The sequence below is a fragment of the Bombus terrestris genome, chromosome 2, assembly GCF_910591885.1.
Source record: "Bombus terrestris chromosome 2, iyBomTerr1.2, whole genome shotgun sequence".
In the NCBI taxonomy this organism is placed as follows: domain Eukaryota; kingdom Metazoa; phylum Arthropoda; class Insecta; order Hymenoptera; family Apidae; genus Bombus; species Bombus terrestris.
The window spans coordinates 8530754-8547516 of NC_063270.1; the positions used below are offsets into that span (position 1 = coordinate 8530754).

Here is a 16763-nt window from a genome sequence, read left to right on the forward strand (position 1 = left end):
ATTATTAGGATAAGTACGATTCAATAAATCGTATAATTGTGATGAATTATTCTATTTCACGCGGAAATAATAGCCTTTCTATTCGTTGTTCTTTGAATATACCCCAATCACGTCCTTCAAATGCGTTATGGAAAAAATTTCATTGAATATTATCGAATCGTTTACAGTGTAAACATATACATATATGTAAACTTTACACAATCATTCTACGCACTGTGAAGTGCTCTTAGTACGGAAGGTTGTTATTTTACAGGTATTTTGCAGTATTGGATAGTTTTCATTGGTTTCATGCACGCGGAAAACATTGGAAATTCACGTTCTGCGAAAGAATCAACGAAGCGATGGTCACTGTACAAGTACATCATAATGAAAAAAATTTACAGCATGATTGATAAAATGGAAGTTCGAACAGTTGAATCCTACACGAAAGTTCGAAAACTCGACAACAACGAGAATACCAGAATGCCAATGTGGTTGTAGAAGCGAATCGAGGGAAATCGATATATCGGTGCGAAAGTTAGATGGGGCGAAATAAAATTAAGATAGATGTGTCTGAAAGAAAAAGTAAAACGCGGTAGGAAATTAAATTTGTGTGGTTATAATGGTTTCTCCGAAATTATTTTCCTTGCTTTTTATGAAATACAATAGTTTCGACTCTCTGTGTCCAGTGAAGAGATGAAATATATCGTATAAATAAGAGAAAGAGAGAAGGGGAGAGAGTCTTAATTTCAACGAAACATCGCAAGTACCTACGAAAATTGATAGGAAACTTTTTCTATAACTTGTTGCAGCTTAATGAAAGTATCCTTGATTCTTCTACAAATTTATAATATCCACACATTCCACATATATTTGGTACAGTTCTGGTAGCATTGAGTTCTAGCACACGAACAGCCAACCTTGGAACCGGGGTCGGTACCGCGGCCGAATGCGAAATGCAACAGGATTGTGTCTAGAGGGAGAATAATGGTTGTAGCCGGAGCCGAATTCGACGCACGTGCACCCATTAAAGACAGACCAAAATATTGCGGGGTTACGACAGATGCACTTGCTCGTGAACCACCCCCTGCTACGTCCGACAACACTGAGAATTCAATACTCCTCTCGCTTTTTGTTCCTTTTACCTTCCTTTCTTTCTCCACCTCCATCACTAGTTCCTCCTCCCCGTCCTTTGTCCGACGTCTTCTTTTTGTCTTCTCTGGCATATTCAGAGCCCCTCTGTTGTGCCTCGATGTGCTCGCTTGATCGTAACCATTGACGTTAGCGTTTTGTGTGAGAATTACTCGCCTTTCGTTTCCTTCTTCTTCTAGCCAGAATACATGTTATGGTATTTCGCTTCTGGGCAACATTGTTAAAGATATTTACATATTTAGCAGTTTATACGAAATCAATCGAACAGGATTATAATTTATTCCATAGTTGTCTATTTCGTAATTTAGCGAATCTATCTTTATAAATTTATCTTCTGCAAAATTTGTTATTTCAATTAGTCATCGTTAATTCTTACAAAGAATGATAAGTAATGGAATTAACGTGCAACAATATCGTAGAGAATAATTTCAGTTGTTTGCAATTTGTACGATAGAATCTGTTACGTGATTGGAATGGTTAGTGTTAGGCTGATTAGTTTCTCGATATTTCGATCCAAATACTCGCGTTGAAATATTTCTGTTTACATTCGACAAGTCAATAGCGCGATGACAACACGTTTGCACCAATCACGTATTCTATCATTTAAGAACGACACGAAAGAGTTGTGTCTCGAGCATTCTCGTACCTTCTCGACATCGATTCACACGTCTCTTTCTTGTTCCGGGATCCCTGTTTCCTGTTTTTCTGTTGCGTGATCTCTTCCACTTGCAAGTATTTAGCCATTTTTAGTTGATTCTCTGTTAACAACTAGTGTGTTTTTAATCTGCGGACGTTATTCGTACTACCAATGCATGATATCGATCGAACTGCCACAGTACAACGAAATGTTGACTATAACGAAACCAGTGGCTTTACAATTAGAGCACTCACAGATCACAATTTATTTTTCCTTTCGTTTTTAGCGATGCATATAGCGTTCTCTCTGGGTTCAGATGGATAACCTGAACGTGATATATACGATTTTTTCTATAACTGTAAACTATTTCATTGATAGCATGCTATGGACACATTAAAAAACATTAAAATATGAGGCGGAGATATTTCCATATATTTTCAACGTTAATGGTAATAATTAAATTTTGCTCTTTTTAACGGCGATAACTTCATTCATGGTACTATATAAGTGATAGACTAACGTGTAATCTATGGTAAATTCTAACATTTTATAAGTCTAGTTTAAATAGTAGGTGGATAAAGAAAAAGGTTACAGGGACCGTAATTATGAACATGAATTCTAAACACAGACTCGAGTGATTAAAAATTCGCGTAGTTTCAATTCGTCGCGAACAGAATGTGTACTAAGCTTAGCAGGTTTGCCAAGGGATTATAGTGGCTTACTCGCAATCGTTGCTGTGTAATATATCGAATCCGTACTCGCAACACGATCCACGATGCTCGCCAGGCTGAAACGAATTTTCGAGCAAACTATCGCTGAAAACGGAATTTTGTGCAACAACAGAAGTTAATAACGAACTCGCGTACGATTAATTTAAAAAAAGCGCTGCATGTCTGAGAAATATATCTACGTATGTAGTCTCGAGATGTTAAGATTTTAATGGATGTACGGATTTAATATAGCCGATAATAAGAGAGACGAATATCATGCAACATGTCACAATTATGCTCTATGGCATAGAACTCCTCATTGATAATTTGGGGAATTTAAAATGCAATAATTTGTAATTGGTCCGCGGAACATTAATATTTCCCTCCTCATTTAGTAAACTGCATTTAATCCTTTTAATTAGAAAAAGTATAGGTTGCAAACTAGACATCGTCGTTAATTATTTTGTTTTTAATTAATTCACTGAGAATTTTCTTAAAAAATTGAAAATGCAGAGAAATCTGATAAAAATGAGAAGTTCTTTCGCTCGTGTCGACCGTCCCGCAAATATCTTGTCTCGAGTCGCGTGTTTGACATAGCAAAAATGTTTAAGGTCATCATTTTCACTTCCTATGGAAATTACAACTCTCGCTATGAGTCGCGACAATATTCAAATTTATGGCAGCTACTGACGAGTTGTATTAGTCACTGTGGAATGTTTCACTCGGATTTAGACAAGTTGTTTTTGTTGCAGAGAGCCTGTGCGGACGTCACGAGAAACGTCTGTTGAACGAGCTGCTGTCATCATACAACACACTGGAGCGGCCCGTTGCCAATGAGAGCGAGCCTCTCGAAGTGAGATTTGGCATCACGCTGCAGCAGATCATAGACGTGGTAAGTTATTCCCCTGACGTGACAGCTCCAACGTCGTTAATCATTCGCTGTAGCACGTCAACGATGTATAAAGAACTAAACTGCCGGAGTTCTTTCGAATGAATTACGAGCTTTCTAATTTTTAAATCAGACAATATCGCAAAATGTTTGCTACTAAATCTCCAAAATCAAAACTGATAAAGTCTGTAAAAAGAAGACAAAAGTAAAAAAAGGGGGAATATATCGACAACTCTGACTTGTCGTCAGACTTAACTGCATTAAGCGCTATCGACCATGTTACTTTTCGTTCAAATAACTGCTTTAACAATTGAACCGGTTAAAAGCCATCATAGCCAGAACGATTTGATATTCTGCTTTCTAATTTGATCCGCGTGTAATCGCATTTATATTAAGGGAATTACCAGCCGAGCACATTTCGCTAGGTTTTCTTCCTTTCTTAAGGAAATCGCATTAGAGAGGATTTACGACGGGAGCATTTTCGCTTCCATTGGCGGCAAACTGCACAATGGCTAGTAGTTCGCATATGCGCGCATGCTATACGTTTACGTATATACCGTTCCATCGATGGAACTTCCTTACGAAAGATTTCCATTATAACCCGCTGCTTTCTTTCGCATATGAGAAGTTACCTGAATCCTATACGAATACCATCTGTTACCGTTCGATCCGATTTCTTTCTTCGCGCATTCATTGCTCGCTTATCCCTTTTCCACTGCGCATTTGTCCCACGTGAAAGGAAATATCAGTGACGCGAAGAAGTGGCCACAATGAAGTAACACCGACATTCCAAAAAATAATGGCACAAAAGTGTGACGAAGGTTTCTTCTCCGTCCTCCTTTATTCATCGTTACAATCACACCTTTTAAGAGATTAACATGTCAACCCTTTAAGACTATCAAAATCTGTAAAATCATTCCATAAAAGTTGCACAAATTTCTCAGTCACCAGCCTCTGCTTTTATTTACAAAAAGTATATCAAATCATCGTATTCGTTGACTCATTCCCCTGATTGAATACAACCAACAAAAGGGGGACGGGTAGAAAGGCCCGATAATGACGCATCAAATATTCAGTGTCAATGACCACGTAATACTTCCGGGTATTACGTCGACGGAAGATTACGAAAGTTATAGTGGCACGGGGTAATTTCCGTGGCTAGATGCAGTCTACAGAGCGGCTAGCAATCTTTGCATGAATTGCAAAGATAAGGAGGCCGAAGATTAGCTGCGCAAGTTTTTGCACGTCAAAATATCGGTCTTATCTAAACGAGACCATGGCTAACAGTCGAGGGTTGGATAGTGTAGCGGTATAGGGGTGGAATGAACGGAGGAAGAGGCAGTGAACGAAGCAGATCGCATTATGTGCTCCATCTTGCCTCGACTGGCCTTGCCTCGGTCATTTACTTACTTTATGCAGCTTTCCTTTCGGCTGCCATCGCACGAAACATCTCACCGTGCCGTTACACGAATATCGTGAACGTTGATAATCGGAAACGTTAGTACAAACTAGGGAAAATTTTCCTATGTAAAAGCGTAATTGACAGTAATCGTCGCACATTCCCGTCGCTTTGAAAGCATTCTCATTGTAACATCTGTTTATACCTGACTGTTTTATTATTTTACGTATCAGATGTTCGAAATAGTTACAGGATATTTGAAGTTCTAACACATTCGATAGGAACAATTTGTTTGCAGTTTCCTGTTATTTATGTCACGTTACATACTTTCCGCGCCGTTATACCTTTGATCTTGCTATTTATGTATAGAATCTTTTACTCCAGTCGAACATCCAAACAACGCTAATTGTTTTATCATTCAAAACTGAAAATCTGGTTGGAAATATATATTATACACGTATTTACAGTATTTATAACTGTAGGTTAAATTATCTTTAAATATCGTACTATTTTGTATGGATAGTACCGTGCACGGTGACATACAATTCTGTATATTATTCTGTCCCTCTCTCCGCCCTCTCTCTTTGTAATGCTCAATCCGACTAATGTTTCAATGCTATGCGCGGGCATATGAAGCGTAATTACACTCGACAAGCAAATATTTTCCGGTCCATACAATTTCGCGTGGAATAAAGCGCTACCAGCGCTGGGGAATTCCGATATACGACTTACTTGCTATGTAAATGCATGAAACGTAATTATTGCACATGGCAGACAACCGTTCATATTGATGGGAGTTCCTGTGCACATACGGGAGAGCCCCACAAAAAAGGTTAAAATTCTGATGTAAAGTCAAAAAACGAGGAAAAGGGAAACGACGGGTCGCAATTGAATTGAAAGTTACCGCGAACCACGGAAACATGAAAATCCACGTTGCCAAAGAAAATGTCTTCGTCTCTCAGGGGAAACAATATCTTTTATGCGGAATCCTGCGGTTAAAGTTCAGTGAAATCAATTTGTTGTGTTATTACGGTTCCGGTGTATCGTGGATATTAAATTTTTAATCGTTGTTACTTCATGAATTCTTGGTCTTTGGATTCTCTGTACTCGTGCCGACTCAACCGTAGATTCATCAATTTTTCTTGAACATTATCTTCTCTTTCTCTCTCTCTTCCTTTCTCTTTTTCTCTCAATTGCCTTTGAAATGGACCTCGATTTCATTACGAGAATCGTAACGGGTATTCAGGGAAATATTTTTATTTTCATAACCCGTTCCTCTGAGTGGTAAAACAGATTCGATTTTTTCGCTTATTCGAAGGGAACGTTTACCTCGAATGCGAATGGAACGTATTATTATTCGGGATATTAAGTTAAATCGGACGTGAAATAAATCGATCGTATGTACATATACGTGATCGGAGAAATTAGAGATAACATTTTGAAGGGAAGAATGTAAATTGAGAACTTTCGTCCGAGTTTGTATTTATCTTCCAAATAGAACCATGCGAATAAAAATGGGTAAGGCGAGCAAGAAGTATCCACGTCAATATCAACTTTGGCGGACCTGTTTTTACAAAATGTTAGATAAATACGGGAATCGTTAAAATTTGATTATCGCTATTAATTTAGTTTTTAGTCATACCACTCGTACTCTGTTATTACTGAAACTATTAAAATTATGTTTCAATGATTGAAAATTAAACGAACAACAAACATCATCGTTCGTGACCATTCGTTGGGAAAACGAATTCGTAAAAACAGAGCTCCCTTTTATCCTTCCACTATATCGATAGTCCGGAAGCGTTTTAATTGGATATTTCGAGACAGAACCGAATTCAGCCAGGCAAACCGTACGTTCTGGCCGGAAATCCAGTTGGACCAAAACGGAATTCGTGACCAAAACAGATGGCGTGTGATCGTGAACAGGTTAGTACACAGAATTTCCATTCGTGTTCTGTTGATACACCGACGTTTATATGTATTCTGTTTTGCAAAGTGCAGCAGGCTGGGAAAAGTTCTGCACTGCGATAGTGCTGCAAGATGACGATTCTGTTCGGTGAACACGAGGATACGTGCTACACATTTTGATAGCATCTCCCCCGCCCCCCCCCCCCAAAAAAAACAGGACAAATTTTTTTCGTTCAGTCCGATATAATATCGCTTAGAACACTTCCGGAGGATAAATTCTAGGCAATAATTGTTTTTGCAAGCATAATCGGTGCGCTTTGCTTGGCTCCTAGTTTCTGTATCCCAACCGTTTAAGCTGTCGTATCTTTTTCAATATCATCCTTGTGTCTTCTTGATCATTGTATGTATGTACCTCGAATTTCAAAGATTCTAACAGCGATGCTCCGCTGGCTTCGCCAGTGTTCCACTGCTCGAGGGCTTAGCCCTCTGAATTATCAAAGCTGTCAACGGCGGTTGGTAATCGCTTTTCCTTCCGCATACTAATATACGTATATTATGTACGAAATTTTGTTAAGTTAATTTTAAGTTTTATAGTAATCTCTTGTTTAGGAATAGTCGCCTCTCGTCCGCGATTATTTCAACTCGTATCTACTCTGACGTAGCGCGGACGCCTTCGACGCTACGTTCTAAACAAATATTCAATATATTAAAAAAATAACAGAACGTTGCTTTAGAATTATTAGGTAAAAGAAGAACGATAATGAAAGTACACATCGATGACGAACGGTAAATTAGTTCTTGCTGCGAGATATCGTGATCGATAAAAATGAAAACGGTAAATTTCGTTGCGATGGTGGTGTCGTTTGACCATGAACTCTGTATTTATGATCGGCATAATGGAAATTGCGTGGCGTCATGTTTCCTCTTTCGTTCTCCAGTGGCGCGCTGTCAGCTCTTCGCAATGTATCGTGGCGTCCTGCTGATTTTCAGTTTCCCTTCGCGTTCTTCGTCTGCTCCCGTTCGTGCAAGCTTGTTCAAAGGCGCGTCCACAGCAGCGCAAAGTGACGAGATGCTTTTTCATCAGCGTCGCAATTATAAAATGGTAAAGCAAGCTCATCGTATTACTCGGCCTTCGCCATTTCACGTTGCAAGTTGTACGTGGGTCGGAATAAAGGTACTGATCAGTGAAATTTCGCCTCGACACGACCTTATTTTCTGCTTTTGTTGTCTTCGCTTTCCTTATCTTCCTCTCGTCTCTTTCCTATTCTACCTTTTCTAAAGTTTCTGATTAATTTTTCCACTTCATACGCGAGTCGCGATTTCAATTCGGAAAGTTCGACGTTCGACGACTAATATACGGAATATATTAATAAAATGTGTTTCGACCTCATTCTCGATCGCGCCTCGCGAAATTCAATAAATTAAATTTATCATGAGAATATTGAATATCGTCACTCTACGCAAACAAAGTTTTATACAGTCTGTCATACTTTTGTAGATGCGATGATTTAAATGTAATTAATATTTGACTGTTATTCAAAGAAACTTCAAAGTCGTTAGAAACGAAACATCAAATTATTTTCTGATAATTGTGTCGCATGCTGTATAAATTATCTTCCTTATGATAACGCTAATCGTAACTGATTGTATAATACACATACTAATTATAATGAAATGAAAATCGAAAGCTGTTAACTGTAATATCCAAAAATAATAGGTAACGGAGACAATTGGTGACCTCCTATTGTGCGAACTTCAATTGTACAAACTGTTCGTCCCCTGTCATGTTCGCATAAATGGAATTTTACCGTGCTGCAATTATCGTTTGATCAATAGGATGCTTCTATCGCATAAACATTTAATACAAAGTTAACTGTCATTTGATGTTTCCTGTCATCTTTCTTGCGTGCTTATTCAATCTGACATTTTGCACGTAAAAACAACGCGTTCCAAACAGCTTCGTGCATTAAAGCAAGAGATATTTCTAAATGGAGCAAAATACATCCCATTACTCAGCCTGTTTCCCCTTCCCACCCGGTTTCCTTAAGTCGCGTTACTCAAGCTGCTTCGAGTTTTTACCCTTCCTTCCTTCCTTCCTTCCTTTCCACCCCTTGTGCCTTCTGAACGATCGTTGCAAAGAAAATTGCAAACTGCTCACGTTCCCGTATTTTTTATTTATTCAACCGGAACGCGTTTCATATTTTCGCTTCCGCGAGTTGAACGATTTTTTTGGTCGTTGATTATTTTTCGGTCGCTAGGGAACGCTATTTTTTCTGACAAGCTTCAGCCACTGAATCTGTTTTTCCTTTTCAAATCACTACGTTTGACCATTTCTGCAAATCATTTTTTCAACCTGCATTTGAACGAAAAACCGTGAAACAACGCTTCACCTTCGTTGAAGAATTTTGATGCTGCCTTTCGTCCTTATATTACGTTTTTCTTGTATTTCAGCAGAAAAATAAAACAAACGTCCAGAAGATATTTTCCCATCGATTAAAATGCAACAATGTAATTTCTTTATAATACAGTTGAATATATGTATGCGTAAATTGCTAATCGACAGAATTGAACGAAATTGGATAAAGAAATCTAAGAACTTTTGAAAACGAAAAGTAACTGTTGAAAAGTAAAAGTTCCGAAATGTATTTCTTAGAAACAAAAGACCCGGTGGTCGTAATTTTTTACGCGAAGATGGTGTTGTAAACTATTATATTTGTCTATAAACTTTCGTGGTTTTCGCTCTCCGCTTTTCTTCTTTTCTCGGCGTCTGACCAAACGCGTGAGTCACACTACTGGTTGGCTCGCAGCCCATGCATTCAGCCAAACGTATACACGTTGCATACCAAAAAGACCACAAACCACTATCCTTGGTTAACCCTTCGAAACAATCTTCCCATATTTCTTGTCCTATCGTTGTTCTATTCGCAATTCTTCGTTGCAATGTGAAAAAAAAGAATACTTGAAATTATATATACGTGGTACAATGTTGGCTGCTTTCATTTGAATTGTAACATGATCGAATTGATCGTATATTATGTATTGATTTTAGAATCAGCGCTGATATTAGAATTCTAATTTTTTTATTCGCTAAGATAATGCGGCGCTTTACATACTAAGATAACAAAACTTTCTTACTTTCATCTATTTTTCCCACGAAAATGTACGAATATAGAGCATCGATTCGATGGGATCGTTGTTTCGCGTAATTTTTATCTTTCTCCGAATAGTACGCGATTTATCGCCTGCAAAGGAGTTAAATTGTTCGAAATGCAACTCTTCAAAGCGTTTACTGCGCGTACATAAAAGCGAATACGATGAGTTGTATCGCGGCGAATGTTTTTCTCTCCTCTTTTACATCGTGTACGCTGCGCAAAAATTAATCATCGCACAGAACGTGTACCTACTTAGTTTCTCGTTTGAAAAATAGTTACGTTATGCCAGAGTAGCTTATACGGCTCTGTTTTCGGCGAATGCTTTTATCTAATTTTCCACGAAGTTAATTTGCCAAGCTTTTTCAACAAAAGTTACTATTTCGGAATTTACTGTTGCGTTTCTGTGATATCCGTTCTACGAAAACAAACGACGCTGCAGAATTTCCATTTTATTAATTTTAATGTCACATTACGAACCTTGTTACCATTACGAGCATCAATTATTTTAATAACGGTACAATCTTTAAAAGAAGAATTCGGATAGCGTGTTGTACTATATTATCTTGTTTAATAGTTTGCTTCTTTTCCAAAACTATTAAGCGTCAATATTGCGTCAACGTAACATTTGGTTTAAGCGAAGGCAAACTTGGCTTTGTATCGCTTTGTTTAAAAATATTCCATCGAATTTAGAAAATTTCTGTTTCACCCTACAAGTGCTTAGTCGATGCGTGGTACGGGCAAGGCGAACAATCCAATATCGCTAATCTGAGTTGCATAAACGCAAACATATCAACGATCTAAAGCTAGTGTAGAGTTGTTAACGTATGTATATTCGTCTCGTGATCTTCGTTTACAATTAGATACAAAAACGAAACAGATGACTGTTGCAACGTTACAAGGCAATATTAATTGAATCTCCTTAGCTCTAACAGAAAGACATTTCCTACAAAGTACAGCAATCACTCAAATGAAGCAAATCATGCAAAGACAATATATCGTTTATTGCGAGAAACGTATAGATGGAAAAAGAATACGAAAAGAATCACCATATTAATGTTGAAAGTGTGATGTCGGTTTATGCATTCCTTGCTTCGAAATATTACTATTATATACAATAAAGAAATTATTAAAAAGAAAATAAAATGAAAAGTAATTAAAATATACGAAGAAACACACAGTTTCAGGCTATATTATTAGAGGTAATTTAAAGGCTGCTTTTTGTAGTTCTAATCGGCGTTTAAATGATTTTAAAGATCGACTAGTTTCGAGTCGGACGAATTACTATTTTCGACTGAAAGCCTCGTGTGTCCTAAATGTAATGTCTCACTACGTTCGAGAGGGAAATTTCAACGTGAAGGGTTGACCTGTTTGAATCGACCTTCGATTTGTGTCCGCTTTGAAGCGAATACGAGCGCAGATTACGAGGGGGCTATGCGTAGACCGTAACCGAAGGCGTTGTCAACAATTTCGATTAGTTTCGACACCTGCGTCGTAGCCTCCCGTTGTGCACACAGTTCCGTCAAATAGTGACACGACTGTACTCTGTAAACAAATTGTACAAACGTTCCTCGTATTTTACGAATTTCGTGTATCTTTCGAACATTATCTGTCATTCATTTATCTGTACACTGTTAGCTCTATAAGCTATCGCGTTACTCAAATATAATACATACCAGCTGATTATTTCAATAAGAATAGAAAAATAATTCTCTAGTAAATACTTTGCAAATGACACAATGATAATGTTAAATACGATGATACGTACGTACATACGATGAAAAGTCAGGAATAAATTATCAAATTAAGTTATAATTCCAACGAACGATGTATTAGGATTATTTCACGGATTATTATTTCACGGAGATTTAAATATATTAGCGAACGAATGTGTAGTTTCAGTATTGTATGTCTCTCTAAAAACCATACATCTTTTGTTAGAAACATTTTCTCGTACAGCAAATAATATACGAATTGCACGAAGTTATCCTGTTAACGAGACTCACCCTGTATGTGTATATTCATTCGATTGAAAAGGTTCGATTTTGTTAAACAGTCCAGCCTGATGGTAAAGTAAATTTCCTTCGAATCTCGTAATTGCAAAGGCCATTAGGTGTGAAAACGAAATTCGTGTTTGCAGGTTTGACGACAAAAATAATACCGTGAATTAACTCGACGAGCAATTCTTCTATAAAACGGGAATAGCGAGAAAAGACTTGTAATAATCTAATAACCTGTTTGGTTAGCGCAGACATCTCTAGCGTGATTTGTTTCACGATGATTGATTCGATAATTTGATCGCTTATTGATTTCCGATAATTCTCTGGTCTCTTCCACTGCGAAACATATTAAACAACGATTAATCATGGCTGCGACAAGCACGGAATTATTTTCCTAATAAAATGGATATATGTACATATATTATCGATCTACGCAAGTTGAAACTTATTACACGCGCTATTTAGGCTATGAAACAAAATCTTTAAATTCAACGAGCATCAAAATGTTGAACACGCAAAAAATTTCGATTTCGCAGTTTTCCTCTGTCATGTTCTTGATCGGAAAGCTTTATACATCGTCGATAGTTTTAATTTCACTTTCAGCCGAACGGAAAATCGACCTTGGACCCGATTCCACGTTGAAATGAAAATCGAGCGTCAATTCGATTTCACTTTTTAATATGTTTGACACGCGCGTAGGTCAAGGTCGCGATTAATAAATATCCAACGAATTCGTTAATCGAGGAAATGTCCAAACATTCAACGTTAAGCTATCGCGAGATATCCGCAAAGATTTGTGCCTCAGGAAAATCGGATCATTTTCGAGATTCGTGGTCCCTTGAGACTCGTGTTTAACGCAAATATATGTATCGTTTTACCTATTTCCAGAGCGTAAATGTACCCTATTAAAATATACCATAAAATTTTGTGACCAATGAAATTTTTTAAATCAATTCTAACCTCGCTTTGAACATGTATAAAATGAAATTAATTTCTGAGATAGTAGGCCATGCTCGGTTCGTGTTTGAAAGTGAAATAATACGTTCACTTAGCACTCGGGCTATCTGTTAATTACATTCTTTATCACTTTCTTGCTATTACCCCGTCCTAGCCAAGTTTTATAAGATTAACAGGCTATTTTTATCACGAATAGTTAAACTTAAACCGTTTGATACTTGTTGCGCTAGTCGCGAGCTTTACCTCTATTCTATGCAGCTTCGGGATGCACATATACATTGACATGCAAATGTAGCTTCTTTTCGCCTTAAATCGAGACACGCCTTCGAGATTTATTTCGTTCGTTGTGATAGTTTTGAAACGTAAATCTTCTGTGTATAAAGCATACAATTTTTATATGAAAATTATAAACTTAACTTCTTGTTAGTTGTTTCCCTTTTCTTATCATTTCGTTTCATTATTTTATTTTATCTGTAATCGTCCATTTTGCGTTATATAATATATTTATTTAGCAATTAATTGTTCCATTAAGTAATTCAAGGAAAAGCTCGATATGTATCGGATAGAGATATGAAATTGGGGAAACGAAAGTGTCGCGATAAGTAGTTTTGGTCAACGACCGGTCAATTCGTTCGACGCGATCGTTTACCAAGTGGTTTGCCTGGTTGACAGTATCGTTGAAGTGCACTCGTTTTATAAATCACTTTGAACTTCTGATGATGAGTCTGTGGTAGAGTGCGGTTCCCTACAGAGCACTCGGGAAACGAACGATCGCGGCAGCAATTTGTGGTTATTGATCCTAGTTTTTGGTGTGAATTTTACAACTTGCACGTCTCACTCTCATCATTCTCTCTCAGGCTCGTCTTTACACGTATCTTATGGGCTTTTTTCTCGCAACAAAGTAATTCTATTATATACATGCGATATATTCACTCTTTCGTGTCGAGAAAATTGAAAAAGAAATGGTCCGTATATCTCAAATTTATGGAATTAATTTTATTTTCTACTTTTATAAAACGATTCGAACACTAAAATTATACTAACTTGATGTTTCTCTTTTGTTTTTTTCTCAGGATGAGAAGAATCAAATATTGACGACGAACGCGTGGCTGAAATTGGTAAGTGATTAATTAACTATACGTTAACGTGTATGTACATTAACCGTATGGGAAAGCACTAGTTTCTAAAGCCTTTACGTAGTTTTCAGCTTAATAAGTAGCTACTCACTATAGTATTAACTCCTTGGCGTTCGCAGTTTCTTGCATACATATACCGAATAGACAAGAGCGCCAATGTGTTACAGAACTTTCTTCTAGAACATATTACAGAAGGAATTTCAATCTAAAATCACGTACAGTATCTTCGTTCTAATTTCGTGATTTTTATGAACCATAAACTTAGCAGATATATAAGTATGAAATAGCTGTTTTTAAGTTATTATCAGAGAGACAATTTGTAATGGCTCGTGTCGAGGAACAATTTGACACAAGAGACGCACCGACAAGAGTACCGGTAATGGGGTTTGCGGTAAAAAATGGGAAATTTAAAATGCACTCGCGGTAATATCGTCCTTTTCCTTTCTCGAAACACCGTGGTGCACCGGTTCGCTTACAGGTTTACAGGAAATCAATATACCCGAACTAATACTCGCCTGTCACGGTTGCTATTCTCATTTCCATCGAAGTGGTATAACGTTCCCGTTGAAGAACGCGTTCTATTAGCGGTAATGGTACGTGGTGCGAAAAGAACGACGTTTAAATACCTCGGGCTAATTACTCGCGCAATAAAGAGCATCTTTAGAAACTTCATAACAAACTACGGAGTTTCAGAATAAAAAACAGAGTATCCCGATAGCTAGTTCGAAAGTCGTTTGCAAAATTTACGGATCGATGCTTCTTAGTTTTCAATTTTTACATTTTTTATTCGCGTAAATTATTTCATTAGAAAATATGCTAAAGTATATCTCGATACTCTTTCTTTATATCTTACTCTTAACATAAAAAAAATTCTATGCCTCGAATTCTGCATTATATTTTATTATTTGCACCGAGATTTTTAATTCTCGAGCATACAGATATTCGTTCGTGACAAATTATTATTTTTGTCTGTGTTCAGGAATAATCAAAGAAATTTATTTTCCATGCGTATTGTAATAGGTATGGTGATCAATCACACGTAATTTTATATGACTCCTGTCAGCAGGATTCGATTGCCCCGGCAAATTGAAATTTCAATTTTGTTAAAATATGAATACGCGCGAGCGAGAGCCGAAGCAACGCGCGCAGAATATCATTTCCATTTTAATAGAACCACAAGTCGGTGCACCAGACTTGCAAGTTCCTGTTGTAACAGATAGGGAAAAAATGTTGTCGATTGATGGAATCGATTATTCATTTACACTGCATTCGTCAGGCAGACTATCGACGAGGCGGAAACGCAGCTGCGGCCGTCAGTATTAGCTCTTTCCCTATCGAGCGCTTGTCAGAGAATTTTTTGCAATTTCTGCTTAAGGTACGTCTATTGTGTACTACTACAATACTATTGTATTGCTCAATCGTCAATGCAGGAAAATGAAAGACGTGGTCGGTTCCTTCTACTTTATACTTACTCGAGTTCGGCGGGAAATACAGTGGCTGAACTTCGTATAGGACGCAAGATGGCAATTATTGCCTCTGCTTATTAAGATTGCGCTTATCCGATAAAAAAGAGAAACAACGTAAAGTAAAAGGAGCGATGGAATATTTAATAGATGTTCGAGACTAACTTTGATCGATACTTGTCAAGTATAAAGGGAAAATTGGAAGTTAGATTGAAAGCTCGGGATAATGAAAATCAACGATAAATTAAGAAATTATCGATAATGATCGAACTAAAGTTTGTGATTGCAACGATTGTAACTTTATTATTATCCGAATCAATCGAATCGATCGAATCCTACTTAATTAATATATAAATTAGCTAAAACTCGGCTATTTCATTCTTAACGACCTAATGCAACTACGCCTAATAATCGATTATTTAATTATCATTAACTTATCAAAGCGTACTATGCGCTTTAAAATGCCCGCGTTTCTTCTTGACTTTATTTGTAAAAATATTTATTAATAATTTACTAAACTATTAAAAAATAATAGCAGGCGACCGTTTTCTTTTCGGTGACACGTCGAACCACGAAAAAGAGGTCAGAAATCAACGGATCGGTTGGAAGCATAACTACGCTTCTTTTCCACTTTAACATGACCAAGAGATTTTCAAGACTCTCCACGTAGAGAGCTCGATCGATCTTCAACGACCAGTGGCGATAATCTATCAAATGAGATCGACAAAATTGATCCCACATGCTACTAGCGAAGCAGCGCTGATCGAGGAAACAAGAAGGTGCATGCATCACAGTCGATTCAGCCAGTTCGAGTCATCCTTTTCGTGTTTCCTTTCCCGCGTGGCAGCTTCGTGTTTCCCTCGGGTACGAAAGGAACGTCGTACGGGAAAGGAGGTGGTTGGTGGCCACGAGGGGATGGAAAGTAAGATAAAAGGGAACGACAGCAGGCTGTACACGGCAAAGAGGATTCGAGAAGATCGAGAGAGTAGAATGATGCACTCTTGCGTCTTTCTGCAACTCCGGCTGGATCGAGATGAAAAGCACGGGGAACGTTTTTTGACGTTGCTGCCTGGAATAAAGAAATGGAAACGAAAGGCCCGGGAACGGTAGCCGCGTGCCGGTGACGTTTTGGCTTTCTTGCGCGATACGCGACAACTACACGGGAATTTATTCATAACTCACGGCGCTGCTCTCTCGGGGTTGCACGGTCTATAAATTTCGTGTCATACTCTTCCATATATTTTTTCCTGAAGACAATTGTTCCGTGTTTATTTGACGGGAAGACTAAGGTGCAAAAACACGAAGCTACTGTTAGCTTCCAATTAATATTTGCGTTTAATGCTCTTGATAACAGATTCCCTTGAGAAATAAACGACGTAGTATT

At 37.7% G+C, this 16763-nt stretch overlaps 1 protein-coding gene across 4 annotated transcripts in view; it reads left to right on the forward strand.

Moving 5' to 3' along the window:
• The window catches only part of LOC100643274 (neuronal acetylcholine receptor subunit alpha-7), a 264223-nt gene that overhangs the window by 71167 nt on the left and 176293 nt on the right, over positions 1–16763 (forward strand). For all 4 annotated transcript variants that reach the window (XM_048414508.1, XM_048414506.1, XM_020867826.2 and 1 more), the window contains exons 3-4: positions 3231–3370; positions 13854–13898. In XM_048414508.1, the coding sequence (XP_048270465.1) occupies positions 3231–3370; positions 13854–13898 (185 nt within the window). The remainder of the gene's footprint in view (positions 1–3230; positions 3371–13853; positions 13899–16763) is intronic.